The 25,192-nt window shown below is 37.7% G+C and overlaps 1 protein-coding gene across 1 annotated transcript in view; it reads left to right on the top strand.

Moving 5' to 3' along the window:
• LOC149494254 (bifunctional D-cysteine desulfhydrase/1-aminocyclopropane-1-carboxylate deaminase, mitochondrial-like) overlaps positions 1-9,902 on the top strand; it is a gene marked incomplete in the record, with an annotated part of 38,792 nt that extends 28,890 nt beyond the window's left edge. Inside the window, 2 exon segments of the mRNA XM_089725433.1 lie at positions 9,233-9,330; positions 9,698-9,902. Coding sequence (XP_089581559.1) covers positions 9,233-9,330; positions 9,698-9,902 — 303 coding nt within the window.
• Positions 9,903-25,192: the final 15,290 nt, after the last annotated feature.

Below are 25,192 nucleotides of genomic sequence, written 5' to 3'. Positions count from 1 at the left end.
AACTTCGCTGAGGAGGCAGGGTGCCTTGGTCTCTAATCCCTGTAGCAGTAATTACGTAATTGACCCCAGCATTTTTACTTATTCTAGAATATACTTTCTAGGGCGTTGTTGTAGACCAAAATATTGTTCATAACAGCTTGAAATGTTGCCGGAGCGTTTGTCAAGCTAAATGGCATGACAAGGAATTCATATTGCCCAAAATGTGTCGGAAACGCAGTCTTGTGAGTATCAGGGGGAGAGATCAAATTTGGAAAAAGCCGTGCTTAAGATCCAGCTTAGAGAAAAACTGAGCTCCTTGCAACTCATCTAAGAGCTCCTCTATGACTGGAGTGGGGTATTTATGAGAGATTGTAGCTCTATTAAGCTGGCGATAATCAACACAAAACCTCCAGCTGCCGTCCTTTTTCTTAACAAGGAGTACTGGGCTTGAAAACGGACTAGCACTAGGCTTGATGATTCCAGCTGAAAGCATGTCCTGCACCATTTTCTCAATCTCATCCTTTTGAAGATGACCATACCTGTAAAATGATCCTGTGATCCTGTTAACTGAAATGGGACCATGACCAGGCTGCGAAATGATCATGTGATCCTGTGGGCGATGGGGGAGGAGCTCATTGACATTATCAAAGACCGTGTGAAATTTACTGCGGAGCTGGTGCATTTTTGAGTCTGAGTAGGGGAAAGAGGATGGGAATTCTCAGAGTTGTCATCGATGGGAACTGCCGATGCTAGAACCGAGAGCTCCACATTCGTAGCCTTGGTAATAGACTTGTAAGAGGCTATCGATTTGGACAGTGTTGGATCACCAGTGAGTGTAATCAACTGAGCCTGATGAGTAAACTGCATGGTCATTTTGTGCCAATTGACCTATGTTGAAAGAATATTTCGTATTTCTTTTATTGTGTGTTATATTTTCAATCTCTACACCACTATATATATACACAAGATTGTTCCAATATAGGAAGAAATTTAAATAGGAATAAACCTAAATTAGGAAAAACAATAAACCTAAACTACGAAAGACTATTGACTTTAATTACAAAGATTTCAACACTCCCCCTCAAGTTGGTGCATAGATATTACTCATGCCCAACTTGCAAACTAAAGGATGAAACAGTTTGCTATTCAAACCCTTTGTGAAAACATCGGCTAGTTGCTCTTTTGAAGCTATATAGGAGACATTTATAAGGCCTTCAACTATCTTTTCTTTTATAAAGTGACGATCAATCTCTATGTGCTTAGTTCGATCATGCTGGACTGGATTATTCATAATACTGATGGCTGCTTTACTATCACAAAACAAAGATATATTTGTTGTTTCAACCAACTTTAACTCTTCCATTAATCTGCGCAACCATAGGAGTTCATATATTGCTTGTGCCATAGCTCTATGTTCTGCTTCTGCACTGGACCTTGCAACAACTGCCAACTGCCTGCTTCTTGCTTCTCCATGTGACAAGGTTTCCTCCAACAAAAACACAATATCCTGAGGTTGATCTCCTATCATCAAGAGAACCAGCCCAATCCGCATCTGTATAGCCTGTTATTGTCAAATGGCTATGTTTAGAAAATAAAAGTCCTCTACCAGGAGCTGATTTTAAATATCTTAGAATCCGATGCACAGCTTCTAAGTGAGACTCCCAAGGGTCATGCATGTACCGACTCACTAAAGTTACAGCATAGGCAATATCTGGTCTAGTATGGGCAAGGTAAATCAACCTCCCGACCAATCTCTGATACCTGCCAACATCAACTGAACTTCCCACTCCAGCTTGAAGCTTATGATTGGCTTCAATAGGTGATTCTGCGGGTTTACATCCCAACATACCAGTTTCTTTAAGGAGATCAAGGATGTACTTTCTTTGAGAAATAAAAATCCCTTTTTCTGATCTAGCAACTTCTATCCCAAGGAAATATCTCAACTTTCCCAAATCCTTAATCTCAAACTCCCTAGCTAACAAATTTCTCAAGTGAGTCATCTCTTCTTCATTATTTCCAGTCATCACTATATCATCAACATAAACAATAAGCAATTTGATCTTACCTTTATGATGTTTAATGAACAAAGTATGATCAGCATCACTCTGCATGTACCCAAAAGAAAGCATAGCTTTACTAAACCTTTCAAACCATGCCCTTGGTGATTGCTTCAGCCCATATAATGACTTCTTCAGCTTGCAAACTTTTCCTCTGGTCTTGTCATCATCAAATCCAGGAGGAATCTCCATATACACCTCTTCTTTCAAATCACCATGTAGAAAAGCGTTTTTAACATCAAACTGATGTAATTCCCAGTCAAGATTGGCTGCACAAGACAACAAAATTCTAATTGTATTCATTTTGGCTACAGGGGCAAAAGTTTCCTGGTAATCAACTCCATAGGTCTGACTGAACCCTCTGGCTACCAATCTGGTCGTGTACCTCTCAATGGAACCATCTGCCTTAGTTTAATTATGAACACCCATTTACATCCAACTGGCTTCTTTCCTGATGGAGGAGTTACAAGATCCCATATCTCGTTTTTTGCCAAAGAAAGCATAGCTTTACTAAACCTTTCAAACCATGCCCTTGGTGATTGCTTCAGCCCATATAATGACTTCTTCAGCTTGCAAACTTTTCCTCTGGTCTTGTCATCATCAAATCCAGGAGGAATCTCCATATACACCTCTTCTTTCAAATCACCATGTAGAAAAGCGTTTTTAACATCAAACTGATGTAATTCCCAGTCAAGATTGGCTGCACAAGACAACAAAATTCTAATTGTATTCATTTTGGCTACAGGGGCAAAAGTTTCCTGGTAATCAACTCCATAGGTCTGACTGAACCCTCTGGCTACCAATCTGGCCGTGTACCTCTCAATGGAACCATCTGCCTTTGTTTAATTATGAACACCCATTTACATCCAACTGGCTTCTTTCCTGATGGAGAAGTTACAAGATCCCATATCTCGTTTTTTGCCAAAGCTCTCATCTCCTCAACCATTGCAGCCTTCCATTTTGAGTCCTGTAATGCCTCTTGCCAATCCTGCGGTATAGAAATAGAAGAAACAAACAAAACAAAGGCTCTATAGGAAGGGGACAGAACATTATAGGAGATGAAATGGGAGATGGGATGTTTAGTGCATGTTCTAACTCCTTTTCTAAGAGCAATAGGAATATCAAGGTCATTGTCAGAAGGGCTGGAATCAAGATTAGGATCAGAATCATCAGGAATTAAAGAAGACTCACCAAGTTCTTGTTCGGCTGTATTTTCAGAGCCTGAAATTGGAGAAGACGGTTGATCAGAGGTCTCATGCTCCATGGTTGTATCTGTATTAGTCCGTCATGTGTAGGTTTTCAAATCAGGTCTATCCAATCTTTCTAGAGGTTTGGGTTGTTCTCTCCTACTATCTATGTCTACAGGAAACTTCCTCTGGAAAGGAACGTTATTCATCACCTGTTCCATCTGATATTTCTCCCCCTGAAGAGGTGATTGGGAAGGAAAATAATACTCAAATTCCCGAAAGGTATCCATACTCGCAAAATATTTTCTAGAAAGAGGATGATAACACCTGTATCTTTTTTGAGTAGCAGAGTAACCAACAAACACACACTTCAAGGCTCTAGGATCTAATTTGCTTAGACCATTCTGATGAACAAAACAAACACAACCAAAGACTTTAGGAGGTACAATATAAGAGTTTTTTCCTTGAAGAACCTCTAATGGAGTTTTAAAATTTAAAGTACGAAGAGGCATACGATTGATAAGGTAAGCAGCAGTCAAAATAGCATCCCCCCAATATGGTTTGGGAAGATTCATAGTGAACATAAGAGACCTAGCTACTTCCAGTAAATGCATATTTTTCCTTTCCGCGACTCCATTTTGAGCACTAGTATTGACACAACTAGTTTGGTGTATAATACTATTAGAATCTAAATAGGTACGAAAAACTGCATTCATGTATTCAGTACCATTATCAGTTCTTAGGATTTTAACATGCGCATCAAACTGAGTACAAATCATTCTATGGAAGTTCTGAAAACACGAAAAAACTTCATTTTTTGTTTTCATCAAATAAACCCAAGTTAATCTAGTACAACAATCAATAAAGGTCACAAACCACCTATAACCAGAAAGAGAGACAGTTTTAGTAGGACCCCATACATCAGAATGAATAGTAGCAAAAGGAATCAAGATTTTATTATTAATTTGAGAATAAGAATGCCTGGTGCGTTTGGCAAGTTCACAAGCATCACATACTAATGAATCGAAATCACACTTAGCAAATAAAGTGGGAAATAAACGTCCTAAAACAGAAAAAGAGGGATGTCCTAATTTCCTATGCCATTGAATAACTTCATGGGAAGGATTTCTAGAAGTTCCTAACAAAGCTTGACCGGTACCCGAATTTGAAAAACGACAAACGTCATCCAACAGATACAGTCCATCGCGCAAGCTACCACTGCCAATCGTTCTCCCCGTGTTCAGTTCCTGAAATATACAATGAGTAGGGTAAAAGGTTACTTTGCAAGTAAGCGCTTTTGTGATTAAGCTAACAGATAACAGATTAATAGGGAATCTAGGGACATGAAGAACAGAGGAGAGTTTAATATTGGAAGTACAGTTAACAGAACCTGTGCCAGCAATGGGTACTAAGGAACCATCCGCAATGCGAATTTTTTCTGTGCCTTAATACTTAGAATATGTGAGGAAATGTTTTATAGAGCCTGTTGTATGTTTATTTGCTCCTGAATCTATAACCCAAGAGGGTTTTGCAATTTTTGCAAGAAAGGTAAGAAAAGCATTACCTGAATTAACAAAATTAGAAGCTACAGTCTGAGTTGAGGAAGAATCAAGCTGTGACAACAATCGTTTCAGGGACTGAATTTCTTTATCAGAAAAGCTACCAGTAGTAGATGTTTCCTCACATAAAGCTCCACCATCAGATATGTGTGCCTGCAGTCTAGAAGAACTGACCCGCTTTCCTCCACGCCCTTTAGTTGGGCGTCCATGTAATTTCTAGCAGAACTCCTTAGTGTGCCTGTTCTTACCACAATAGTCACAAAATAATTGATCTCTGTCTGAAGAACCGTTCTTGGCAGCCTGTATATGTTCTCTTGCAGAATTAGCAATCAACCCTACTTTATCAATTGTAGATCTGTGAACCATTGCATTCCTCCGAGTCTCCTCTTGCTGTACAAAAGAATATGCTTGTCGCAAGGATGGAAAAGGATCTCGTCCAAGAACTTGGACTCGAATTTGATCATATTCGTTGTTTAGGCCAGCCAGAAAATCATACACATGTTCTACTTCAATCAACTTCTGAACTTGAGTCGCATCATCAGTACATTTGGCTTGAAAGTCTTGGTAATAATCCAGTTCTTGCCATAACCCACTAAGTTCAGCAAAATACTGAGCGATAGTCAGATCTCCCTGTTTGGTTTCATGAACTTTTTGTCGCAATTCATACCTCTAAGCATAGTTTCCAGTTTGCGAATACGTCTGTGAAGCTGCATCCCATATCTTCTTTTAGCTGTATCAAGAAGCAAATAGCCTCGGGAAATAGTTGGCTGCATGGAATTTATTAACCAAGACATAATAAGAGAATTCTCGAATTTCCATTTGTTAAAGCCTGGATCTGTCGAAACTGGTTTAGTTGCGCCACCATCAAGGTATCCCTGCAAACCTCTTACTTCAATGAATAATAAGCAAGATCGAGACCAAGCCAGGTAGTTCGTTCCATCTAACTTCACCGGACTAATCTGAAGAGAGGGGCTCTCTGACTGAAAATCCATATCTACCTTTTTTCCGTCACCCATATTGTCAGAAAAAAAATTTAAGCGACAGTGGCGAAGAACTAGCAGCGACAGAAATAAACTAAAAAAAAAGAAAAAATTGCAAAAAAGCAAAACTGGTGCTGAAGAACCAGCAAGGGAAGAACGCCACAACAAATCGAGGCCGCCGGAACAAGAAACGTTGGCGGAGCTCGCCGGAAATAGCCGCACGCGCCGGCGCGTGAAGAACGGCCAGAATCTTCTGGAGGCGTGTGTGCACACGCGCGTGATCGGACGGTGACGCGGTTTGGACGGAGGGATGATCGGCGGTTGCGCTTCGTTTTGAGCCAGGCGGTGACGATCAACTCCTACTCCCGGCGGTATTGGGTGTATGTCAATCCACTCAGAAGCCGAAACTGTTGCCGAAAAAAATTCATGGCGACGGCTCTGATACCATGTTGAAAGAATATTTCGTATTTCTTTTATTGTGTGTTATATTTTCAATCTCTACACCACTATATATATACACAAGATTGTTCCAATATAGGAAGAAATCTAAATAGGAATAAACCTAAATTAGGAAAGACAATAAACCTAAACTACGAAAGACAATATTGACTTTAATTACAAAGATTTCAACAACCTACACATCGCCTAGCGTTTCGAGCCATGCTACACCCAGAATAACATCCACGCCACTCAAGGGAAATACATAGAAGTGGCCAGTAATTTTAATGGATCCCAGCGTTTGCTGTAACTAGTGGCAAACACCCGAGGATTTCAATTGATGTGCATCGCCTAATCGCACAAAGAAGGGCGAAGTGGGGCTGATTTGTAGTTGGACCAGCTGGTCCGAGATGAAGTTTGGCTAGCACCGCTATCAAGCATGACAATAACACTGAAGAGCCAAAATGCCTTGTAACTTCATAGTACGAGGCTGAGAAATACCCCCAACGGAATAAAAAGGAAGATCCAATTGGGAAAAATGAGCTGCATCGAACTCCATACGTGTTAAATTGGAAAGTTCAGGGTCCAGCTCTTGTAACTGACCATCCTCCGAGACGATCTCATCGTCACCTCCAATCAAGGCTCACAATGATTTATTGGGACACTCATGTAATGGGGAGAAAGGGTGTTTACACTTGAAACAGAGCCCCTTAGCTCGCAGCTCTTATCATCGTGGGAGTAGTGGCGAATGCCATATCTAGTGGTTGGGTTGGGAGCTTTGGGTGGCGGTGCTGGGAGGGAAGAGAGCGAGGTGTTTGATCTGATGTGCGATTCGGATTGTGTGTATGGGTTTCAGAGCGGGTCAAGTTATAGGTAAGGGCTTGGGAGTGAATGGGGGTTGGGTTGATGTATTTTGGGCCAAGTCCAAAAGGCGGCGTAGAGATAAAATCGCCGGAGTTGGATCGAAAAGAGCTGCGAGGAGATGGGGATACAGGTTGCGAAGCCGGAGCAGGTTCACGCTCTATTTCATGAGCAACTCTCATGGCTTGATAGAGACTTGCAATATCAGGTGATCTCATGTGAACTCTAATAGATTCCTTGAGGCCATTCAAGAAATAACCAAGCAACTGTTGATCTGAAAGTTCTGGAGTCTGAGCTGTCTGTGAAATAAAATCATCAACAAATTCAGAAACAGACCCGGTTTGTTTAACAGCTGCCAAGTGTTCATATGGAATAATGGCGCAATCGCCGGCATATTGCTGCATGAGTTCTGTTTTTAGTTGGGACCAGCCCATTTGTGGGTAACGGTGGCGTAACCACCAGAGCCAATGAAGTGGTGCGCCCTCCATACATATCAGAGCAAAGGAAAGTTGTGTAGCTGGTGGGATATTATGCAATTCAAAGTATTGTTCAGCTCTAGCCACCCAGCCAATCAGGTCAATTCCGGTGAAGGTAGGCATATCCAGCTTTTTAACTTGGAAAGGTGTTGCGTTGGTGGTGTTTGGGAAAGTGAGTGAAGTGGTGTGATGGGATGAAGAAGTTGATGGGGGTGTTTCATCAGTTTGGGTTTTACCTTTAAGAAGGATTTGTTTGATCGCATCGAAAATTTGTTGGAATGCCGAAAATTGACGGGTATTATCAAGTTTGAGAGAGGTAAAGGATTCCTCGATGGTTGCTATAGTCTTCTCTAACTGTTGCAGTTGCTGCTCCATTCGTGTTTTGGGCATGAGCAGAACAAAATTTCGAATCCAATGGCAGGTCGGACCAATTTGTTAGTGAAGATGCAGCAAGAAAAAAAATATAATACAGTAAGCTTAATAGGAACAGAAAACTGAGATTTGGGACAGAAGGCTGGAAATTCTGTTAATGAAGGTAACTGTTTACAATATCAATTCTGAAAATCTTGAACCAGGGAACAAGATGGGCAAATTAATGAGAAGGAAGAATAAAAGACAAATGGTTGCAAGCAACCCCCAGGAACAAGCCCGTTGCAGAAAATAATCTGCCAAAAACTGAATGATTCCAAAGACACTCTTCCCATCCTCGTGCCTTCCCTATATAGACTCCCATAACTAACTTCGCTGAGGTGGCAGGGTGCCTTGGTCTCCAATCCCTGTACCAGTAATTACATCATTGACCCCAGCCTTTTTACTTCTTCTAGAATAAACTTTGTAGGGCCTTGGGCCTGGATCCACCATTGTAACATGGACCATACATTGTTTATTGAACACTCACAAAAAGGGGGAGTCGCTGCCTATGTGGATAAATAATTATAACAGGAAGTGATGAAAGCGAAAGCAGGCTGCAAATAAGTGTTTGATTAAGGAGTTTGAGATAGAAGTATTTTCTAGGAAATGACGTAGCTCACTCAAAACAAGGGATGTTTATCTCTCAACAAAAGTATGTTTCTGATCTTCTAAGAGGCTAATAAATTAATCATGGGTTGGTCAGAATCAGAGATGGCACCCTGTTCTTAGAGAGTTTGTGCTGGTGGCTGCCAATTCTCTCGCTTTTTGTCGAGATTAATCTGATTGTGCTTGGTATATTGGATTATTTAGTCTCTTCCCTGTTTGTAAATGTATTGTTCGCGAACAAGTGATAATTAAGCAACAGTGTTATTTGCATAAATTTGGAAAAAAAATGGAAAAGAAAATGGGAATAAGTGGATAATAAAACCTCATCTCCAAAAATGGAAAATTCCTTTATAAAAATAAGAAATTGGGAATTGAACATGTTTTCCATGACAACTGTTTTCTTAGAAAAATTTAATGGAAAACTGACTCTTTCTCTCTGAAATGAACAGGGTCCTAGTTTCTCCTCAAATATGTTTAGAGTGGTCAATTTAATTCTTATTTCACTTTGTTAAATTTAATGTTGTTTTGGAAGTTTCTTGAACTGCAATGTCCAATAAGGCAATTGCATGCATAATAGTTTGTATTTAGTATATTCCATGAACTGTGTCTGCAATTGATTGTTGAGCGTCAAAGATGAAGTAATCATATTCTTATCCCTGATTTTCTTTCCTCCTACAGGCCAAAAGTCTAGGATATGCAATGAACACGTCTGATGAGCTCAAGTTTGTCCAAGAAGTTGCTACAGCTACGGGTGTTGTTCTAGATCCAGTTTACAGGTAGAGTAGCACATTCTGTTGCAATTCCCCTGTTCTTGTGCATGGCATTCTTTTAAATTCAGTATGTGACAGTTAGCACAATTTTGTACCCAACTAATTCAGTATCTGATAGTGCGCAATTATCTACCCTACTATGGTTGGTCTTCTCCACACTTTATAAAACTAGCTTGAAGGCAACTAGAACAGTGACTTCCATAGTTAAAGGGCTGATGTTGTCAAATTTACTCTGGACAACAAGCATGGTTAAAATCTGAAGAGCTGGAAGTAGGAGTCAACTTAGAATCAAAATATCAACCAGACGTTCAATTTCTTGATCTTAAAATTTGAAAATCCTCGAGTTGACAGTTCAATGGTGTGATTCTTGTAGTGGGAAAGCTGCTTATGGAATGATGAAAGACATGGCAGAGAATCCAAAAAAGTGGGAGGGCAGAAGGATTCTCTTTATACACACCGGTGGGATCCTTGGATTATATGACAAGGTCGACCAGATGTCTTCATTGGTAGAACATTGTACGCGGATGCATGTTGATGAATCTGTTTCGAGGAAAGATGGTACTGGAAAAATGTTTTAGAGTATCTAAATGACCGCTAATCCAGGTCTAAAGCATCTCTTATTCATGCATTTAAAAAGGAAGATACATAATTTATGAAAACGTGGTCAATTGAGAGAATGCCAAACTTATCTTTTAATGGCATGCATATTATTTGAATGAAGAGTACGCTTCTATAAGTATCTTCAAGTATTTGTCAGAAGTTTAATGCAAATGTGGATCTGGTGAATGTTGAATTAATACTATCAAACATAAAGTTGTCCTAATCATGGTAAGAACGACGGGGTTAAAAAAGACAGGACGTAAATTAAGAGGATAATGTCTGAATTTTCTTAAAGTGAACAATATTTTAAAAATATAGTAAAAATAATTTGTGGGGGCTATATTCAAAAATTAACTGTGAGGTTTCTTTTTTTAAAAAAAAACTATGGTCTCTAAATTGTGTTATTGATATTTTTGTCGCTGCATCCAAAATATTTTCTTTCTGTCAAAAACGGAAATAAACACGTATAAAAAAGGTTTGAAAATAAATTAGCAGAAGTTACGTTTTTAAAATAACTATGAGCATTCATAAGTTATGATTTCATTAACAAAAGAGGTCCTTTTCTAGTGGACAAAATCATAGAAATGAACGAAATCATAATTTAAGAAACTCAAGCTAAAAGGCCCTTATTAATTTCATTGTAATTTCAATATTTCTTTCCTTTTTCTTAATTTTTTTAGCATCTTAATTTTATTGTTTATCAATCAAGAATTTGGATAACTAATTTATTTGGGTTAGGTTTGACTACTATTAATTTGACAAAAAAAAATGATAAAAATAATAATTTATTCTCTGTTAGGTTTTACTACTAATTTTAATTTGACAAGAAAATGAGATTTTCTTTAAATTATCATGAAAATGTAATAAATAAGGTTTAAATTGCACTTTTTGAACTTAGGCTCAATATTCAAAAATTTAGATTTCACACACAATATATATATATATATATATATATATATATATATATATATATATATAATCCTGAAGAAAAAAAAATCTTCATAAAGATAATATAGCACTCTCCCCTTTTAGAATTTCCTTTAATCTTGTTTACATATTTTCTTATTTTTAATAACTTTTTAAGTGTTTATTTTGATAATTATTTAGAGATAATTATTATTTTAAAAAAGATTGCGTTTAATCTCTAACCAATCAATAATTTAAATCCTAACTAATTGATAATTTAAATGAATAAAATTAAATAAGATTACATTTAATCTCTAACTAAACAATAGTTTAAATCCTAACTAATTGATAACTTAAATGAATAAATTTTATTTGTCTCCTTTTCTATCTCTTTATTTATCATTAGACTTTTTCTTTTCCTGAAATAAGAATTAAGTTTGAAACTTTTGTTCTACAAATTTTGTAAATTTCTTTATTTATTTATATGTGTTTCAGATTTTGAAAAGGAATTAAGTTTCAGTTCTTCTTTTATTTATTTATTTATTTATGTGTTTTTCAGATTTTGAATATGAGAAGTGACAAAAACAACTTCAGTCTAAATATATCGCCATCACCCCTACCTCAATCGAGGTAATGTTATATCTTTTCTCAGTTTTGATAAGTATATATGTTGAGATCGAGAGCCTTTTAATTTTTTGTTATATGATTTATGACTTTATTACATTTTATTATTTAATGGTATGTAACGGTGACTGATTTTGAATATTGTATATATCTATATTTGAGTTCTTTATTTGTGCAAAAAGTAATGTCACGAATTGGATGAGGGATTAGATGGAAAGCCAGAACATTTTATTGCAGAGAATTCCCCTTCAGACCAATTGATCAAGTAATTTAGTTGACATTATTTGATCTTTTGATGATAAAAAACGCATAGAAAAATGTTCACGGTTGTAAATGTGAGGGTTGAGACTATTTTAAGCCATTTAAACCAATAGTTAGCATATTTATCGTTTTCAACCAATAAATATGTTTCATGGCTATAGATTTTATTTCCGTAAATGGCCATGATTAGGGTTTAACAGCTCTCCTGCGATCCTGCTTACATATTTTTTAGTACATGCATATATGCACCTGTGGATATTAACTGGCGCCAAGTTCTTGTGGATGTTGTGCCGCCAACAGTTTTAGCCTGCACGATAAGATTAGTATAGGTAACCTTTAATCATAAAAAAAGTTAATTAAAAAAATAAACGGTGGTACTCAAAATTAACCTTTAGTATAACAGGTGGTACTCAAAAATAAATAAATAAATAATTAATTAATTAAATTAAAAAATAAATAAATAATAAAGTAACTAAATAATAAAGGATTATCCTAAATAAATCCTACAACCTATTTACAAGTAATCTAATCTAGATTCTGTCGAAACTTCGGCAGAACTTCCCCTAAAATTTGGATTAGACCACCTGCTTAAAACTACAACTCAACAATAAATACTCAAAGCCTATCCATTGGGCAATTCACAATAACTAATCTCGTCCGCCATAACCATTATTTATTCATCTAAACATTTACTCAATTCACACAGCCCATCCGTCGGGCAATCAATCAAATCGTCACATCCGCCTTAGACAATATTTATTAACCATCATACACACATATATGTACTTAATAATTCTAAATTCTAAACTAATTAATTAACAATTATATTAACCTCCGAGCACGTTCCAATGATATCATTAATTGTTCTGTAACTAATTACCAAATAAATAAATAACAAAACTCGTTTCGATAAGTTAAATTCAACTACTCTCATTTGATAGTTACTTAATTTCTAATCATTATAAAACTCCCTATTAAGCCTTTTCTTCATCATCCTTACTTCAGGTATAAACCACATTAATTTATGCATTTGTTGAAATTCTATACTAGCCAACAAGAACCAATGCTAATTGAAATTAAATTTTAATATATACACCTACTAAGTAACTCAACTTACCATTAAACATATACCCGCTCCTATGATTAGTTTATCTAAATGACGTCAATGATTTGAAATAGTTGTTGCCCGCCAAAAGAAATAGGTTCTTCTCAAGCTAACTCATATACAATGTACATATTAATTCATTTCCCATTCGAATAGTCATAATTATTTTCAGATCCAAATCAAAATTACCTACCTCATTTTAGGTTAAACAATTATGCTCAATTTACTGATTCTCCAAACATATAAACCCAAGAATTAAATTTAGTTCACAGTTAATTAATCAAAACCGTAATCTTTCCAAACCGGGCAAATTTCAAAATTTAAGCTTAGAATAAGCATTAACCTATATTCGCAAAATTCGACTAGACTTTTGCGTTCGCTACATCGAGGAGACAATTCTACCTCTCGGATTCTCGCCGGCCGATCGCTAGTCTGCCGCCGTCCGCCGTTGTCTAGGGTGGCCGAAAAATCGTGGCTGCTCGAAATCGAGCGCTCGTCACACCGTCTGGCTCGGTTTTCTCTTAGGAGTCTATTTTTGGAGTTCGTTGCGCAAGATTAGTCCCTTAACTAGCCGCAATAGGCTCGACAGTCACCCTCTCGCCGCCGCTCCTGTGGTTTTGTCCTCCATGCCCCATTGCTGGAATCATTTGAGGAAAAATGATCGCGTGGAGAAGCTGAGTCGTTCGAGACTCACTTTGAAGCTTCACGTCGCCAGAGTCGCCTGGTATCACCAGAGATCAAAGAACGAGAACTGTCAATAAAGACAGTCTCGATTTACGCCACTAAAGGCTTTGCTAGTATGGAAGGAAGCCGAAAAAGGGACCAGCGGCTCTAGAGGAGTCAATCACCACCTCACTCTCGTCGAGCAGTGGCTAAAAACGGGAAGGGAGGAACGACTCTGGCTCGCTGGAGAAGAAGGAAGAGGAAGAAGAGAAAAGAAAGAAAAAGAAAGGCTATTTTCTAGAGCTTCCCGATTGGAATCGAATCAGTTTGGCTCGATTTAATGATTGACTCAATTTTTGCTTGGTTTATGGGTTTTTCACTTGGTTCTTGAAAAATTCAAACTGGTTTACAAGTCTGGTTTATCAATAATAAAATATTTTTCGTTGAATTTCATTGGTTGGAATAAAATTTTAGTTTTTAAATGAAAATTCTAAGAAATTGAATTTTCGGGTCGTTTCAATTCTCCTTTGTCTCAAATAAATAGATTTTCAATTTAACTTTAAGAATCATTGAAAATCATAAGGTATCAAGTCATACTTCCTTTCTTTCAAAATCCATAAAACTTTATTCCAATATTTCGCTTTTATTCATAAATCATTTTATGAAATGGAAATGTGAACTGAAATACATTTTTGTTTTAACAAAACAAGAAAGAAGTATTGCACTAACCTGAATTGGAAAACTCTCCTATCCTTACTCCTCTACTTAGTAACTTATCTTCCAATTTCTTCCTCTCAGATACTATAGCATGAAATTAATATTCATATTAACTCCATACTACTTAATAAACACACACATACTATCATAGGAATGCAAATCAAGTATTGAAATGTAGCATTCATGCTTTTCCTTTAATTTCTCTATGCTTGATCAAGTACCATTTGTCCTTATTTTAGGCATGAACTACTTCATTTCTAATACTTAATCTCATTCTAGAAACATGAAAATAACAATTAAAATAATGGGACTTAATAACATATTAAAAGTATGCTAAACTCTTTACAAACTAATGGAATACAAAGTTTCCATCATATGAGTACTTTGTCTTCCTTTGGCTCTATCTCTAGTTTCTTAAATCCATTTGTCCTGAAATTTTTACAGCGGCTTCCTCACATTTTAGGCTACTCCCATATAAAATTTCATGAATTTTGGAGCAAATTTACATATCCAAATAACCTAAACACAGAACCTGATTTTCAGTCAGATTTTCCTTTGAGCAACCTGCATTCATTTAACTATAACTCCTTTTCTCTTCACCCATTGCACTAGTCCTTTGAGCACAGCCTTCCCAATATCCTAAAATAGTTCTCTATAAAATTTCATAATTTTTTCACTTCATTTACTTATTTAACCAAGTCCATCTTAGTGATTGAATTTCAGGATGCATAATTGTAATAGACTTAAGCACACTTTACCTCCTTAGGCATGCTTAACTTACCTTCACCACATTCATGCATAACAACTCCTCTAACACTTAAATAACATAATCACTTTTCATATACCAGAATACCTAATCCATATATTATCAATCAAATGACTGAAATTATCCAAGTTGGTTAATTATGCAAACTTGACATCAAATTCATGCTTAACAATCCTCAACCACTTTAAATCACCTTAAAAGTACTTTTAATCACTTCATTCTCACCAAGTCAGCAAAAAATAAGCAAGCACCTCATACCATAGTTCATGGAAATCAAAAATTAAACCATGGAAAAGAAAGTGGAAGAGAAAATAACTAACCTTTCCTTATGAATCACTTGAAAATTCCTAAGTTTTCATGCACGTTTAGCTTGTTCTTAAGAGTTTTCTCGCTCTCTTTTCATTGGGCTCGACCATGGATGAGCAAAAATAAGCAAGAGGTGCCTTATGACTCATCATAAATAGGTGGCAATCAAAGACTTTCATGGTAATTCCTTCCATATCCTTTAGTTGCCTTTTAACACCTTAATCCTTCCTTTGTTTTTCTTTTCATACAATTGTGCCTAAATGTTTTTTATCACTTTTTAGTTTAGTCTTAATTAAACCTTAATCATATCTCTTAGGTGTTTAATAATCAATCCACTAATGATAAATCAAAGTGCTAGCTTAAGGAACTTCACATGCTAGCTTCTCATTGTCAAAAGCTTAAGCTCATTTAACTTTCTTCCAATTTGATTCTCATAACATTAATTATCTTTAATTTGCATTATAAGTTCCAATTAATAGTTCTATATATTAAAACTAAGGTAACCCTAATTATTCTAGCTTTCCAGATAATATTAATTAACACGATAATTAGAATTTCTAGAGTTATCAAATTAAGGGTAGCACAACTTTGTCCCGAAATTTACTTATAATGGGTCTCTGAAAAGCTATGGGTGTTGTCTCCTCATATCTTCCTCTTGTTTCCAAGTAGCTTCTCCCCTTGAGTGACTTCTCCATAACACCTTAACCAAAGGAAACTTTTTATGCCGGAGTTGCTTCATTTCTCTAGCTAAGATAGCCATTGATTCTTCATCATACGTAAGGTCAGGATTAACGTCAGTTGACGCCAAAGGCAATATATGAGATGGATCTGATTTATACCTCCATAGCATAGAAACATGAAAAAAAATTATGAATCTTATCTAGCTCTGGAGGTAAAGCTAATCTATATGCCAATGGACTAATTCTCTCAAGTACTTCATAAGGTCCTATAAAATGAGGACTCAACCTTCCTTTTCTTCTAAATCTTATAACCCGCTTCCATGGAGAAACCTTAAGGAATACTTTATCACCCACATTATATTCTATATCTCTCCTTTTTAAATCCACATAGGATTTCTGCCTATCCACAGCTACTTTCAATCTTTCTTTAATTACTTTGATCTTCTCTTCTCTCTGTGTTGACGTGTGTTTTGATGCCCCCACCTAACTCGTGAGGATATGAGGATGCGAAATAAGGAATCATGGTTAACCGGAAGTCTTTAAACAAGAATCAATTTAAACTAATTCAAGGAAGTCTGATCTGCACTAGGGCTGCGTCACGCAGCTATAAGGTGCTTGACGGCACTAATAGTTGCGTCACGCAACTCCAACCAAGATGACGTCACCTTGAAAAACCCACATAACGGTTTTGCTTTCTGTTTGGATACGTGGCAACGGTCCAAAAAGTGAGCTGCGTCACGCAACTCTCGGGTCCGTCACGCAACTGTCACGCAACTCTCGGGTCCGTCACGCAACTGTTAGTTGCGTGACGCAGCTATTTTCTGTTGCCCTACCCATATAAATACTGCGTTTTTATCTTTTAAAAGGGACTTTTTGAGAAAAACTTGAGGGGAATTTTTTGAGAGAGCATAAAAAATAACTGCGGCTAGGTTTTCTACAAGAACTCCTTTGAGTTATCTTGAAGAAAAACAGCCTTAGAGATTAATTAGGTTGAAAACAAAAAAATCACACAAAAAGAAGAGAGAAAAGAAAAGAAAAAGAGATTTTTGTTAAAACTTGGCAAAAAAGACTTCTGGGATCTTGAAACCTTACTCCTAAGACGTTCAGATTCTTTACAATCCTCAATCTGAGGGTTAGGTAATTATCTAAACTTTTCTTGGCATTTTCTTAGTTATTAATTCCTTAATATCTATTTTGTTGATATTTGGGTAGCTTGATATTGATTAAACGGCACTCTGCCTATTATTGGACGTTTCTGAGTTATATTAAAACAAGTTTTGATAAAAAGAAAACGTAAAAAGGATTGTTTGAAAGGTAGTTACAGACCAGAGCAGTTGCGTCACGCAGCTACAAGCTGCATGACAGAACTGTTCATGTCCAAAATATGTTGACATTACCCCGACTAGTTACGTGACGGAACTGTTCGTGCTTATAATTTTATTTCATTTATATCTTCTTATTTAATATCGTATTTTAAATAAATGATTGATGAATCTAAAAGTTTTGCCAAAGTCACGAACAGCTGCGTCACGCAACTATGAGTTCCGTCACGCGACTGTTCTTCCATAGAACAGCTGCGTGACGCGACTGTTTTAGGGTTCCAGAATAATTTCATTTTTTATTTTGTGTAATCAAATAAATGTTCAATTCTTTTATAATTCAAGAAACAACCAATAATGGGCAGATTGCAATTTGATCTAGCACATTAATTTATTATCATGCATGATTTCAGGTTTTTAGGGTTTCTGGAATTTATGTTGGGTAGAATGTATTTTAGGTTCGGTTTGTGGCCCGCCTTTAACCATAAGGCAAGAGCGGATCTTTTAATTATTTTAACTTAATTGCTATGGGTTGAATGGTCGATGTGGTTTGAATGATTATGAATGCAATGAATGAATTTATTTGGGACGATTAAATAATTTTCCACATAGGAACTCGGTTCGATTTATTCGGGTTGGGTTTGTATAAATAAATTGGCTTTTCTAAATTAAAATAAATTAGAAATTGTAGGTTAAAAGGGGCCGATTTTCCGGGCGTTAGCTTCCAACGGGCCGACGTACCCAATTCCTTTATCCAGAATCGTACTTGGTACGCCTGACCAGTCTTTTAAAATAATTGACCTTAAATAAAATTGGGTTTAAAATGAAGTCACTTTTTAAAATAAAATTGGAAACGGTCCCATTGCCGAAATAATGGGTGGCGACTCAAATGTTTTATAAGACCGATTTATCGGCATCGTATTCCTAAAAGGTTTTGTCACCATTTAATAAAGATCACTAATTTCCAAATATATTTTATAAACGAGCGTTTTTGGGGTCGCTCGGGGGCGGTCGACGAAAACAGATTGGCGACTTCACTGGGGATACTGCATCCACTAATCCCTGGTTATTTTTAATAACTAGTCGGTTGCAATTAGGAATTGACTCTAAAGCCTACATTTTCTAAATATAAATTGAATAGAAAGCCGATGGAAAATTCTTTAATCGTCCGTATGTGTTTATTTGCTTTCCTTTATCTTTCTAGGATCTTGCATTCATACTGCATTTCTCTCTTCTCATCACTTTCTACCCATATTACCCTTCGGTACTTTTGTTAACTTTGACGGTGGATCCAGCCTAAACCTCGCGTTTTAGGCACATCCATCCGAGAATTAGCAAAACTACCAACCGCAAGCCTAGTACTTTAAAGGTGCGTCAAAAGGAGTAGGCCCATAAAAAGCCCGAATCCTGTTTGCGGAACCCAGACTTTGTAAGCCTAATGGACTAAAGCCCATGCATGTAGTCAAAAACCTTAGTTACTTCCCCTAAGGAACACCTGATTCTGTTTGCTGTTATTATGCCGCATTCATTTTCGAGAGTTTATATCCTCAATCTCAAAACCCCCTGTTGGTTGTCGAGATTAGACCAAATCCTAAGAAACAGATGTCAAAACTTATACCAACGGAATCCGTGTGTGGGAGAAATGAGGTTGGAAGACATGCATTTCCCAACTCCCATTCCCCTGTATGTTATAAACTGTACATATGTTGTGACATTCATGCACCACGTAATATTTTTCTTTTCAGCCATGCATTTAAGAGCTAATTTCCGGTATGGACATTTGACCTTGATTTTGAGACTGGACCTCAAATTCATTTTGAATAATATAATGCAATTGTTTATAGTGAATTAATACCCAAAAGAAAAGGGAGATATAAGGGGGTTGCGATTCCATTGTATTTTTACATTTCTCGCATTATCTGAAAGTAAGTGAGAGATTACAGAATTTGTAACAAAACAAAATGAGATCCTGCTTGGGACCATTTGTTCCAAGGCAAAAAGTAAGGATACAAAAAAAAAGAGATAATAAAAAGTGTTCCGCTTGGAAATTCTTTCATTCCAAGGCAAAAGTTAGGGACTTGAGAGAAAATAGTCGACCGTAAAATCTAAAAGGAACGGTCGATGACAGATAATGCCAGAAATGTTTGAATACAAAATAAATTATTACCATGTTATTCACACCGAATTTTGGGTCTAGTAGTTAAAATCGATATCTTATTTCCATACCAGTCATTAGCACGTTAGAACTGCATTTCTCATACTATGTGCTGCTATTTCTCATGCATACATGCAGGACCTACTTTAACTCAGGTATTTCTATCTATTAGTCAGAATTGATCCTTCTCGGGAAATCGCTTCGAGAGCTTGGCACCGACGCCTTGGTCGACATTTGGTCAGAGTGTCCCCAATCCCCGAGCCTACTCCAGTTAGTCCTGTGAATCGTTCACGTTCGTCGGATTCAATTTTTGATTCAGGTTCGGTAGAAATGGCTGACAATACTGTGAATGAGACTGGGTTCTCTCCATCCCAGATAAGGACAATCACTGAGATAATAGCTGCTGCCTTGGCCCAAGAGAGGTCACAAAACCAGGTTCCTCCTGCTTCGAGCAATCAGCCTATGGTGGAGGAAAGGGAAATTCTAGAACCCACTTCGGATAATCAGGCCTCCGCTGGTAATGCTGTCCCAGTTGAGAATGATCTAGTTAAGCAGTATGCAAAGCTGAGAGATAAAGTGGAGAAAATGTTTGTTGCAAAAGAAAAGGACCCAGTCACTAATTTCCACGTGGCTGAATACGTCTTGCATCCTTCAAGTTCCACTTCATTCAAGACTTTCAAGCATACCATATTCGAAGGGGACAATGACCTGCGATCCCATCTGTCTGAATTCCTCCGGGTCTCCCAAATGAATCGATATAATGAGGAAGACGTCTTGCGGGCGTTTCCTCAAACGCTGCATAGGAGTTACAGGAGATGGTATGATGGCTTGGATCTAGAAACACAGAGAAATTGGGTCAAGCTGCAGACCGCTTTTTTGAAGCATTTCAAAACGGATGACAGTGATGAGTTCGGCCTGCGTGACTTAGAGAGCTTAAGGCAGGAAAAGGATGAAAGCTTCTCGGACTATTATAGGAGGTGGAGGACAAAACTGTTCATGGTCCAGACAAGGCCAAAGGACCAAGAACTGATCAGGATTTTCAGTAGAAGCCTGTTACCTTTCTTCAATGACAGGATGCTGGCCCAACCTCTCAATGATTTTGCTCTAGTTCAAAGGGCTGGGTTGAATATCGAAGAGTTGTACAAGAATGAGAAGAAGAAGAGCAGAGGGTTTGGTAACTACCGGTCCTCCTATACTTATAGAAATGCCGGAAGCAGTACCCCGAACCAGTCAGGCAGTAATAACATGGTGGGAGCTGTTAACGAGAAAGTAAGAAGGGAGTTCACCGATCTGGGTAGACCTTTGAGCACGGTCATGAGATCCTGCATTAAGAACGGAGTGCTTTCCAAGCTGCCAGTTAATCCAACTAAACCTGTTCGGGGTAGGTTTATGGATCAGAACTGCGACTACCACCAGTGTAAGGGGCATTCTACTGATGATTGTTTCAAGTTAAGGCACGACATTCAGGATCTGATAAACAGTGGAAAGATTACCAAACCTTCTGAAAGGAATAAGCCAAGCACAAAGAATAATCTATTGCCACAATACCAGTACAACTATCCATCCCACAACTCTCAAATGGGTGGATCAGTTAATGCAATTGGGAGTGGTCTGCCGGAAGAACTGGTATTGGCAGAAGCCGAGTGGGAGGAAAAGATGTGTGCTATGCTGAACATCTGGGATGATTGCAGCAGTGAGGAGGAAGAAGAGAAGAGGCCTGTGAAGATTGAAATTGAAAAGAGCATCACAGTTAAGGTAGGTGAAGTACAGGAAAGCGAAGACGAGCAGATTCAACTTGCGATTCAGAAAAGTTTGGCTGATCAGGAGGATCAATGGTACTATAGCAGTGATGAGGATGTAAATGAAGTTGGCATCCAGAGCTTAACCAGAAGTGGTCGTATGTATAACCCAGACAACAATGCTCAGTCTAAAGGAAAAGGAGTTACCATCGATGGGATGGGAAAGAAGGCAACAAACAAGGGTGAAGAACAGCCTATAAGGAAAAGAAGAAGGAAGATGAAGTGGAAAAGGTGCAAAAGAAGACTATTGAAGTGGGCGAAAGCAGCCAAAACAAAATACCTAGCGGCGTAACAGCAAATTCAGTATTGAGTCAGCTACAGAGGACTAAGGCTGACATCTCACTGTGGGATCTACTGATAGCCTCAAAGGAGCATAGAGAATCTTTGTTAGAGGCTATGACATTTGTTAGGGTGCCTGCCAGAATCCAGAGCGTGGATATGATCAATGTGTTACAGTGCAGGATCGGTGAGATTACCTTCTTTGATTCCGATCTTCCTCCGGAAGGAAGGAACCACTATAAGCCTCTGTACATCCAGGTTGCTGTTAATGGGCGTGAAACCCGCAATGTGATGGTGGATAACGGGTCGGCCTTGTGTGTATGCCCACTGAAAATACTATCTAAATTCAAGATAGAGGAATCGGAACTTGAGCCGTCTAACATGGTAGTGAAAGCCTATGACAATACCATGCGCAATGCTAAAGGAACTTTTAGGGCAAAGATTTCGACGGGGACTATAGAAAGTTGGGTGGATGTAGTCGTCCTGGATATTTTGGCTAACTATGTGCTACTGTTGGGAAGGCCATGGCTTCATCCTCTGGGTGCAATCCCTTCCACCTTGCACAGAAAAGTTAAGGTTCCTTGGGGTACTAATGTGGTAACTATTAATGCACAAGAGGATTTGAATGTGGCGGCTGTAGAAGCTTTGGAGGCGGTTGTGCCTTTATCTGGTTTTCAGGTGGCCATGATTGGTGATGCTACAATTAATGAAAATAAAAGTGCAGTTAATAGGATGAGTCCTTTTTCTCGTAAAATTATGAAAAAGATGCAGTGGCAATATGGCAAGGGACTAGGCCGAGATTTACAAGGAAGATTTGAACCTCTGTCATCATCACATGGACAGCAAGATCGACGTGGGCTGGGGTATTTAGAGAGTAGAAAGAAGGAAAAATATGAAGTCCAGTCTCCAATAAGAGAACCCGGTCTGAACAAGATTTTCTTTGTCCCAGAGGCTTCGGGGGAATTTCAAAGTAGAGGAAAGACCTATCATGGCCTTGAGATCTTCATGATAGATTTTGATGAGCAGCTGATCAAATCTCCTGAGCCTTCCTTCGAACAGTTGGTTGAAGGCACACAGTTCATGGTCGGTATGGTTCAGACAGGCAGTGGCACTGAATGGTCACAGAAGATACCTGAATTTGAAGATTTCCTGGGGATTGGGGACGAAGCTTCTAGAATGGTGCAGGAGCAAAAGGCTAAGGCAAGGATCCTCCAGTCAATACTAGCAGCTGAAGATGTTGAAGAAGCAGAGAGGAAGGTGATGAAGATGTCAGAGCATGGAGAGGCAAAAGGAGAAGCTGCCCCAGAAGCAAAGGAAGCTCCAGATGCTGATGAAGTGATTCAAGCCATAAAAGACAGTTGTGATGAATGTATTGAACAGGCTATTAATCCTATCTTTTGTTTTTCTGATTATTGTTTTGAGAACGATTTGGATGGTTTCCCTTTATTATTTCAATCAATGGAGGTGAATTTTGACTATTTGTTTTCTTGTTTTCCTGATTGTCATGTTCATGGCATTGATTATACCACGCGCATATTTGACATAAATGCATTGCATCATTTTGCATTTAACCTAAGCACCACCGAAGATCCCAAAATAATTGAAATCGGATTGGACTTTAAGCCTGAACTTAGAAAGGATCTCCAAGAATGCATCAAGAGGAATTCTGAGGTATTTGCCTGGAGCTATGCCGACATGCCAGGAATCGACAGGTCAATCGCAGAACACCTCATTCCTACCGACCTGAGTATTAAGCCGGTAAAGCAAAAGAGGAGACGGGTCAGACCAAAATGGCAAGACAAGATTAAGGCTAAGGTCCAGAAACAGTTGGATGCAGGATTCTTAGAAGTAGTACATTATCCGGAGTGGCTAGCCAATATAGTCCCTGTGCTGAAGAAAGATGGGAGGATAAGAGTTTGTGTTGACTACAGGGACCTAAACAAAGCCTCGCCTAAAGATGACTTTCCACTTCCACACATAGATGTTTTGATTGACAGTGCTGCCGGAATGGGATGTTATTCTATCATGGACGAATTCTCCGGATACAACCAAATATTGATGGCCTTAGTTGACAAGCACAAGACTGCCTTCACCACTGACTTTGGGACTTTTTGCTATAGACTGATGCCATTTGGACTAAAGAACGCCGGGGCAACATATCAGAGAACGGCTACAACAGTATTTCATGATATGATCCATAAAGGATTGGAGGTATATGTGGATGATATGGTGATCATGACAAGAACACAGGAAGAACACACGAAGATGCTAGAAAAGTTCTTTGCACGGGTTAAGCAATACAACTTAAGACTCAATCCCAAAAAGTGTGTGTTCGGAGTAATGAAAGGGAAGTTGTTAGGTTTTGTTGTAGGACCTAACGAGATTGAGGTTGACCCCGACAAAATTAAAGCCATTCAGTTTTTGTGCATTTATGCTATCATATATGTATTTTGGGATTTTGTATGAAATGATTGATTTGTTGAACTTTGGTTGCAATAACATGCTCTTGGGTGATGTTTGATGAGTATTTAGTATATGGTAGAAATCCATACCATGTAACTTTGTCTTTCATATTCTTTCATGGTTAAAGCAAGCTGAATTTGGGGAAAATGTGTTATTGGGTGAGATTAAGGACTACTTTTTGATCTTTTTTGTTTTCCATTTGTGTCTGAGCTCTTCATGAAAGTTGTAGGTCTACTTCTTAGCTTTTCAACTCATCCTCTTGTGTCCAATTTGGATAAATATAGCTCAAATTATGGCTGAAAAACCCAAACTGACTCTGTTATGTCGGACCACATGCATCTTTGAATTGAGTGCCCATTTTGACCACTATAATGGAAAGATTATGTTCTGAGTTCTACATGAGAGTTGTTTCCCCGTGTCTTGAGAGTTCCCTGGTTTTGAATTGGTTTAATTTGAGTGTTTGGATAAGTAGGAATTTAATAAACTTTGGATTTGGTTCTGTTGAATCAGGTTTAGACTGTTGGTCTGTATTCCTAGCCTTTGTTTACCATCTTACAAATTGATTTGGGCTATCATCCCGTCATAACATTTGTAGCATTTTGTCTTTTCTTTCCAGTGAATTTAACTTCACTCAATTTGGAGACCTATAACTCAAGTTATGTCTTAAGAACTCAGCAAAGGTCAAGTTTATTTTAATGCTGGAAAATTTCTATGTCTTGAAACATAGGTTTATTTAGATAAAAATATGTAAGAATCAGGTGTGAGGAAGTTTCTCTTGATTATTTGTATGTTTTAGGATTTATTTGATAAAAAATAAGACAAGTTTGAAAAGTGTTATTGTGGATATGTTTAAATGGATATAAATGGGAAAAATTGTTGAAAATTTCGAGAAAAAGTGTGGAATTGGTTTAGATAATACATGATGAGGATTGAAATGAATACTTTGGTGCATAAGAGCTATGTTAGCATGCTTGATTGGAGAAGGAAATCCCTCCCCTTGGTTTTCATTAAGAGGCCGAACCACTTTAGGGTGGTAAGGCTTACTTAATTATTTTTTTTTTATGTTATGTTATATATATATATACATGACATAAGTATGATTATTTTGATAACTTTTATATGTTTAGAGTTAAAAAAAAAAAAAAAGGTATTTAAGGTGTATGTGCTTTGAATTTTGAATAAGGAAAGTATGATTTTATCATTAAATGATTGAATATAAAATATT

Source organism: Jatropha curcas, chromosome 8 (assembly GCF_041381405.1).
Source record: "Jatropha curcas cultivar XTBG-Jc1 chromosome 8, XTBG_Jcur_1.0, whole genome shotgun sequence".
Taxonomy (NCBI): Eukaryota; Viridiplantae; Streptophyta; class Magnoliopsida; order Malpighiales; family Euphorbiaceae; genus Jatropha; species Jatropha curcas.
This window is presented reverse-complemented; position numbering and strand designations above follow the sequence as displayed.